Source organism: Rhinolophus hipposideros (assembly GCF_964194185.1).
Source record: "Rhinolophus hipposideros genome assembly, chromosome: 23".
NCBI lineage: Eukaryota > Metazoa > Chordata > Mammalia > Chiroptera > Rhinolophidae > Rhinolophus > Rhinolophus hipposideros.
The window spans coordinates 15,881,406-15,890,246 of record NC_138069.1 but is presented as its reverse complement, the minus strand read 5'-3'; the positions used below and the strand labels follow the sequence as shown (position 1 = coordinate 15,890,246).

The 8,841-nt window shown below is 34.6% G+C and overlaps 1 protein-coding gene across 1 annotated transcript in view; it reads right to left on the bottom strand.

Moving 5' to 3' along the window:
* Positions 1–8,841, bottom strand: part of LOC308491688 (ankyrin repeat and KH domain-containing protein 1-like) — a 101,216-nt gene that overhangs the window by 57,485 nt on the left and 34,890 nt on the right. Inside the window, 2 exon segments of the mRNA XM_081035642.1 lie at positions 1,443–1,634; positions 1,879–2,116. Of these exon segments, the coding sequence (XP_080891768.1) occupies positions 1,443–1,634; positions 1,879–2,116 (430 nt within the window).

Below are 8,841 nucleotides of genomic sequence, written 5' to 3'. Positions count from 1 at the left end.
TACAAGAGGGTTAAAAAACGTAAAAAGGTAACCACTGGTAGAAACAGACTCTTTTATTTTGTTTTAATTGAGATATAACTGACAGGAGAAAGACTCTTGAATGGGACAGTTATAAAAATGATGAAGGAACAATGACTGAACAGTGCATACACTAACCACAGTGATTAATACTATTTGAGTTAGGGAAGAGGTCAGTTTGTATGATTGGTTTGTACATTAGTTCAAAATCTAAACAATCACCTGAACCATTAACAAACTGGATTAATAAATTGTTTCGATAATAATTCAAAGGAAAAATTGAGGCTGGGCTATATTCAAATTAATATTAACAGTGAAAGCCCAAAAAGAATGAATAAAGCTTTGCTAAATATTTTATTTTCCTTTATATAATAATTTCTTTATATTTCAAGTTTTAAACGCTATTATCAGAAGTAGATAAAAAGAAATATTTTACATTATTTCTAAAGAATATATAAAGGTGGGGTGGCCATATGGCTCAGTTGGTTAGAGCACGGGCTCTGAACAGGGTTGCTGGTTCAATTCCCACATGAGCCGTGAGCTGCACCTTCCACAACTAGATTGAAGACAACATGCTGCCACCGAGCTTCCGGAGGGGTGGCCGATGGCTCAGTTGGTTAGAGCATGAGCTCTCAACAACAAGGTCGCCAGTTCAATTCCCGCATGGAATGATGGGCTGCGCCCCCCGGCAACTAAAGATTGAAAAAATGGAGACTGGACTTGGAGCTGAGCTGCGCCCTCCACAACTAGATTGAAGGACAACGACTTGGAGCTGATGGGCCCTGGAGAAACACACTGTTTCCCAATATTCCTGAATTAAAAAAAAAAATTTTATACACATACACACACATACATACACACACACACACACACACACACACACACAGGTTTATGTCTACCTGGATCAATTCTTTTTGATATATTCTTACTTTGCTTTATAAAACTACAATATTCTGTGTAAAAATACTTTTGTTACTATTGCTTAACAATGTGTAAATCACAAATTATTTTAAAACTAAGTACTTCTGCCAAAAAATAAAACCCCCACTTGGTGTGTGTGTGTGTGTGTGTGTGTGTGAATGAAGACCTAGAAATGTAAAGATATGAACATGCTTAAAGGTACCAAATTATGATGTCTATATTCTCTTCTTATTAACAGAGACTAGGACAAACTAACTTCTCCCTTCCAGAAGCCACGAACCATTCAGTGGAGAAAGAAGATCAACGAGAAGCCTTATGATCACTAAGCAAACAATAACAAGAAAGCTTTTAAAAAATGACATTTTTGGAGATTTAGGAGGCTAAGAAGTGCAGTTAAATTGTGAAGCTGTCTTTTTGTGGAAATGAAAAAGTTAAGGTTAATTGTTCAAGTTATGAAAGCAATATAAAAGCCTTTTACTAAAAGGCATTTTAAAGCCACATACCGGCAGCCAGTAAATATTTAACCAACTCCAGGTGTCCCTCCTGAGAAGCTTCCATCAGAGGCGTGGAGCAGCCAAGTTCTATATCAGCCCCTGCCTTAATCAGGAAATCTGCAACTTCAGAAAATCCTCCACAGCAAGCCAAGGTCAGAGCAGTTTCTTGGGTTTCTTCTGTCTGGGCATTTATATTTGCTCCTAGGGAAAGCATAAAAATAGATTAAACTAGTTGCAAAAGACTTCTGATGAAGATATTAATTGTTCTCAATTGTGATAATCATCTCTATCTTCTCTGCTTCTGGAGTTCCTTCCAGAGTGTTTGATAATTTACTTTATCGTCAGTGCAAAAACAAATATTTCAGTTGTAGTAAATGTCATGGATACTGGCACAAAAACATTCAAAAGAAATTTATTTTTTTATTAAGAAATAAAAATACTTTACCTTGTGCTAAAAGCAGTGCCACCATCTCTTCGTGTCCTTCTCGAGCAGCTTCCATCAAGGGAGTGTATCCTTCATCATTAACTTCTTCAAGATTTGCTCCCCTTTCAATAAGTAGAGCTGCCAATTCAACGTGTCCTCCACAGGCAGCTAGTGTTAACGGAGATTCGAATGAATCTGCTGGCATGTTCACTTGAGCACCACTATCCAAAAGCAAACGGGCTACTTCTACATGTCCGTCCTGCAGATTTTCAGAAATAAAGCAAGAGGAGGAAAAATTTTTTGAGATTTTTAAAGTGGGAAAAGAGAAGCAAGAAATTGAGGAAAGACAGAAAGAAAGAAAAAAAGATGCAGCTTAGATGACTATATATTATCATGCTCAATTGAGCAATTTGAGATGTTTTATCAAAAGTCCATTAAAATTACCTTACTTTTGAGCAAGCCCAAAATTTTCCAAAAGAATCAGACTTGTGACAATTACAATTCCAAATAATTTTGAATTTCCACATTCTCTGAAGTTCAAAGAAACTTAAATCTAGAGTCAACAGTACCTCAAAATAATTAATGTTTATGCTACTGCCAGGTCAAATATAGCTACACCCTCAAACTTAGGTGTCATGTTTCAGTATAGGAACTATATTAGATCTAGTTAAGAAACAAAGACTTGGCAAAAAATAACACAACAAAATCTGTGAAGTCATTACCACTTGGGATTATGTCACCAAGGTAAACCCCTGTGGATTGATACACTATATTTTTCCTCACCACTATCTTGTTGCAATGAGGCAAAGAATTTTACAAAGATGTAAAAATAAATATCTGATTCACCTGTAAATAATTTTACCATGGGCCTATCAGCATAGATAGTAAGGCAATTAACTAAAACATTCTCATGGAGAGTATCCGTTCTATCACTACATCATCATAAATATCATTCATTAGTTTCCAATTCTTTAATTTAAAATTTTATGTAGGCCTTAACTCTTGTGGCATATAAAGTCAGATGCTATATTGTTTTATAATTCAAAAATGACCAAAATATTGCTAACAAGAAGTAAAGATTGAGTAGAAAAACACAATTTTATAGGGTTGGACAATTCTTTTATTAAAGAATTTAAAAAACATGAATTAAGTGTTAGATTTCAGTATCCATCAAGAGTTTCATTATTCTTAACTAAATGACTATCCTAGTTTTAATCACTTTTGACACGATGCCAAAAACAAATGATTTCACATTAAAATTTCAGTTTTACTAATTCTTCAAGTGTATGTAAAATAAAATATATTTAAACCAAATTACTGCATTGAGTTAATCTGGTGATTAAATACATTTCTAATTGAAAAGAAAATAAGGATTTACAAGTGTTCACAGATCAGGGAACTAATGTTTTGCCTAAGCTCCTGCAGGCTCCAAATAAATTGTTTGAATTTACTTATCAACATATCTTGGGTACATACATTAGGAGTGGAATTGTACTAAGCATTTTTGATATTAATGAACAATGTTAATTTGCCAAAGGAAAAAAGATAAAGGAGTTTTTTAAAAATCCAACCTTAAAGGTCTAATATTGTTATAAGATTTTTTTTTTAAAATTCTAAGACTTTACTCTTAGCAATAGAACAGTAGCTGGTATTAGACTGACTCTCCTATCATAAATAAGAATAAAAATTAGGAAAAATAGATAAAGCAACTGGAAGCACTGGTCAGCAACCAAGATAAGGCTTGGTTATGATCACTGAAACAAGGGAGCACATGAGATGAACCCTACATTCACTCCAGCTTTCTTTTTCAGTATCTTTCAAACCTTGGCCCAAGGAAATATAATCTAAACAAAGAGTGAACATCTCTTTTGACAAGGAAACAAAGATCAGAATACAAGACAGCCAAAATACTTCCGACTTGGGGAGTGTGGGCAGAACACCTGAGAAAAAGAAAACACAGAAAAAGTCCCAAAAATTTACATAAAATTATCCTCAGATACTTGGACAATTCCTAAATTGGATACACCAAAGATGAGACTCCAGGATGTCTAGCAGAGAATGACTCCTGAAAGGTTGAGGATTTTGGGAATTCAGACTCAGCCAGAATGAAAAGACCTTGGTGAACATCCCAGGCTTTGAGCTGAGATGACAAAAGGCCATACCAATGGAGTAAGGACCTAGGAGTAAGAGTAAAGTTGAAATTAAGCCTCAATAGATCAGACTAAGCCACTATAATAAGCCTGCTAGAACATAACTTAACAGTCTTAAAGGACAGTATAATTCAGAGCATCAAAAAGGGATCATCCACAGCATATGGCTTACAATAAAAAATTAACATACATATTAAGAAACAGGAAAAGTGACTGATTGTCAAGATTTAAAATAACCAATGAGGGGCGGCCGGATAGCTTAGTTGGTTAGAGCGTGAGCTCTGAACAGGGTTGGCAGTTTGATTCCCACAACTAGATTGTATACAACGAGCTGCCGTTGAGCTTCCGGAGGGACGGCTGGATGGCTCAGCTGGTTAGAGCACGAGCTCTCAACAACAAGGTTGCCGGTTCAATTCCCACATGGGATGGTGGGCTGCGCCCCCTGCAACTGAAGATTGAAAACGGCGACTGGACTTGGAGCTAAGCTGCGCCCTCCACAACTAGATTGAAGGACAACTACTTGGAGCTGATGGGCCCTGGAGAAACACACTGTCCCCCAACATAATTTATAGAAAAATAAAATAAAATAATCAACGAAAGTAGACCCAGAAGAATCAAATATAGGAGTTTGCATAAAAGAACTTCAAAATAACTATTAATGACATATTAAAGTAGGTGAAAAAATGGAGAAAATGGATGAAAAATAAATTTCAACACAGATTCAGAATACAAATACACGATATAAATATTTATATTTAAATGTAAATGGTTTAAACAAACCAATTAAAAAACACAGTGTCAGGGTGGGTCACAAAACATGACCCAAATATATGCTGTCTACAAGAAACTCACTGTAGTATAACAATATAGGCATAACAAACATAACAAAGTTTGAAAGAAAAGAATAAAAACATTTCTTGGGCAAACATTAGTCAATGGAAAGCAGGAGTAGCTGTATTAATATAAAGATAAAAGAGACCTCAGAACAAAAAAGATTACTGATAGTGACAGACTTTATATAATGATAGAAGTCAATCCATGAAGACATACCAATTCTAAAAATGTGTATACACCAAACAACAGCGCTCCAAAATGTAAAAAACAGTTAAAAGAAAAGTAAAGCAACTAAAAGAAGAAATACACAAATCCACAAGTACAGTTGGAGATTTCAACACCCCTCTCTCAACAATTGTTATAACTACTAGACAGAAAACAAGAAAGGATGTAGAAGAACTCCAACAAGATCTAATTGACATTTATAGAACATTCCACCCATCAAAAGCAGAATATACTTTTTTCAAATGTCCAGAGAATACATGTCCACATCCTGACTAAAAAACAAACCTCAGAAATTTTAAAGAACTGAAATAATACAGAGTGTATTCTTTGATCACAACGGAATCAAACCATAAATCATTAACAGAAAGATAACAGGAAAATCTTCAAATGTTCAAACATTTGGAAACTAAACAACGCACATCTAAATAATCCATGGGCCAAAGAGGAAGTCACAAATAAAATTTAAAAAATACATTGAGGGGTGGACGGGTGGCTCAGTTGGTTAGAGAGCGAGCTCTGGGCAATGGGGCTGCCAGTTCGATTCCCACATGGGCCAGCGAGCTGCGCCCTCCACAACTAGAATGAAGTCAATGAGCTGCCGCTCAGCTCCTGGGTGTCCAGATGGCTCAGTTGGTTGGAGCACGGGCTCTTCAACCACAAGGTTATCGGTCCGACTCCTCGACTCCCTCAAGGGATGATGAGCTAAGCCCCCTGCAACTAACAATGGCAACTGGACCTGGAGCTGAGCTGCGCCCTCCACAACTAAGACTGAAAGGACAAGAACTTGACTTGGAAAAAGTCCTGAAAGTACACACTGTTCCCAATAAAGTCCTGTTCCCTTTCCCCAATAAAATCTTCAAAAAAACAAAACAAAAATGAAACGTTAAAAAAAAAATTTGTAGGACAATGTTAAAGCAGTGCTGAGATGGAAATTTATGGCACTAAATGCGTACAATTAAAAAAGAGGAAATGTCTCAAATCAATAATATAATATCTCAAAAGCCTAGAAAAAGAGCAAAAGAAACCCAAAGCAAGCAGAAAGAAGAAAATAATAAAGAACTGAGTACAATTAAATGAAATAGAGAACAGAAAAATACAGAGAATTTTGAAAACTACCAGTTGATCCTTTGAAATTATCAACAAAATTGACAAAACTTTAGTGAGACATACCAAGAAAAAAAGACAAGCCTTAAATTACTAAAATTAAGACTTAAAGAATGGATAACATTACTATTGACCATACAGAAATAAAAAAGAATTGTGGAAGAATACTGTGGATAATTGTATGCCAACAAATTAGATAACCTATATGAAATGAACAAATTCCTAGAGACATAAACTACCAAAACTGACTCAAGAAAAAAACATGAATAGACATATAAAATAATCTTGAATTAGTAAACAAAAATCTTCCTACCCAGCAATCTTACACCTAGATATACTCGCATACCCAAAAGAAATGAATGCTCATGTCCACTAAAAGACATATAAAAGAATGTCCATAACAGCTTTATTGGTAACTGCTAAAGTCTGTAAACAACACATAATGTCCATTACAGCAGACTGGATAAATAAATACAATAGTCCCCCTTATCTGTAGCTTTGGTTTCCATGGTTTCAGTTACCCATGGTCAACCACAGTCTGAAAATATTAAATGGAAAATTCCAGAAATAAATAATTCGTAAGTTTGAAATTGCACTTCATGGGTGGGAGATAAGGGTAAGGGGATCAAATATATGGTGATGGAAGGAGAACTGACTCTGGGTGATGAACACACAATGGGATTTATAGATGATGTAATAAAGAATTGCACACCTGAAATCTATGTAATTTTACTAACAACTGTCACCCCAATAAATTAAAAAAAAAAGAAATTGCACTTCAGACTGAGTACCTTACTTGATCTGATCACATAGGCATTGTATCATCTCACATCATCACAAGAAAAAGAATGGGAACGGTACAATAAGATATATTGAGAAAAACCACACTCACATGACTTTCATTATTATTATATCACAATAGTTCTATTTTATTATTAGTTAGTCATTAACTTTTTTCTGTGCCTAATTTATAAATTTTACCTTATCATAGGTATGTTTTTTAAAAGGTATTTTAAAAATAGTATGTATTAATACTATATAAGGTTTGGTACTATCAGCAGTTTCAGGCATTCTACTGGGGGTCTTAAAACATACCCTGTGGATAAGGGAAGACTAATATAGTGGTATGTTTACACAACGGAATACTATACACAAAAATGAAAAAGAGCAAACTGTATAATGGAACGACATACATGATTTTCACATAAATAATGTTGAGTGAAAAAGGTCATACACAAAAGAATGCGTATTGTATTATCCTATTTATATGAAGCAAAAACAAGAAAAATTATTTACAATGACAGAAGTTAGAATTCTGGTTACTCTTGAAGGAAGGTAGTGACTGGGAGGGGGTGTAGGTGAGCCTTCTGGGGTGCCATATCTTGATCTGGTTGTTTCATGGGTGTATGCATAAGTATAACATTTCAGGCCATTTATTTAAGATTTGGCAGTTTATTGCATGTAAGTTATATCCAATTTAAAAGTTATATATTTTCATCTTTTCTAGGAGTTTAACAAAATAGGTTTTTTTTAAAAAATTCCTGATGTATTCTGCAAACAGTTATTTAGGAGAATCATTAACGCAATGTATTAAGTCTTCCAATTGTTAATTTCTTTGTATATATTACTAACTCACACTTTTCCCTATAATGTACTCTACTGATTCCCTTGAATTATTGACATGTCCTTGTTAGAATAAGGATGAAAGGATACTTGTGCAGTAATACAGCAATAGAGATATGGCTTGAGAATTTTTTATATTAAGAAAGATACAATTTCTAAGGAGTTGTGCAAAGATGGCTATAAATTCTTTGTCATACGCTCTCATTAATAGATAAATCTTATCTCCCCTAGCCCCCTGCATCTGGGCTACCTTGTGATTGCTTTAATCTATAAAATATGGTAGAAATAATTCCGTGCCAGCTCCTATTCTTTCTCGAATGCTAACCCTTGGCATCCAGCTACTATTAAAGAAGCCTATGGAGAGAGATTACCTATGGCCAGATAGGTGTCCAGGACTTCCAATCATCACCAAGGTGCCAGACATGTGAGTTAAACTATGTCAGAAATTCCACACAGCCACTATCTGAGAGCACCTGCATGAGAAACTCCCCCATTGAAAGAGAACAACAGAATACCCACCCAATCAACCCACAGAATCATGAAAAATTGTAACTGTATTAAGCCACTGTTTTGAGTGATTTGTTACATAGTAGTAGACAACAAAATAGGAATTAACATAGATAATGATATGCCTACTTAACCATATCTCAAAAAACATTTGGCTTTCCAGGTAATTTTCTTGTCATTAAACCTGTCTTAAAAACTCAGATTGCTCTGAATTTCTTTGTATTTGATGTACTCTTTGTAAATACACATACATGCATGATATCTATGTGATACAGAAGCAGAAGAAAAATGATTCCTGGATCAATCTGTGACTAAATATATTAGAAACAATTTTTGGAATCCAGTATTGTGTTTATCAACAAACACAACATTTCCTAAGTAATATCCATTAAAATGTTTTTATTTTGAAAATTTGTGCTGTCAACAGAAAATTTATGTTAAGTATATTTTTGTAACTTGGTACATGAATTGTTTATTTCTGGAATTTTCCATTTAATATTTTCAGAACACGGAGAGGAAGAAATAGTTCTTAACTCATTAT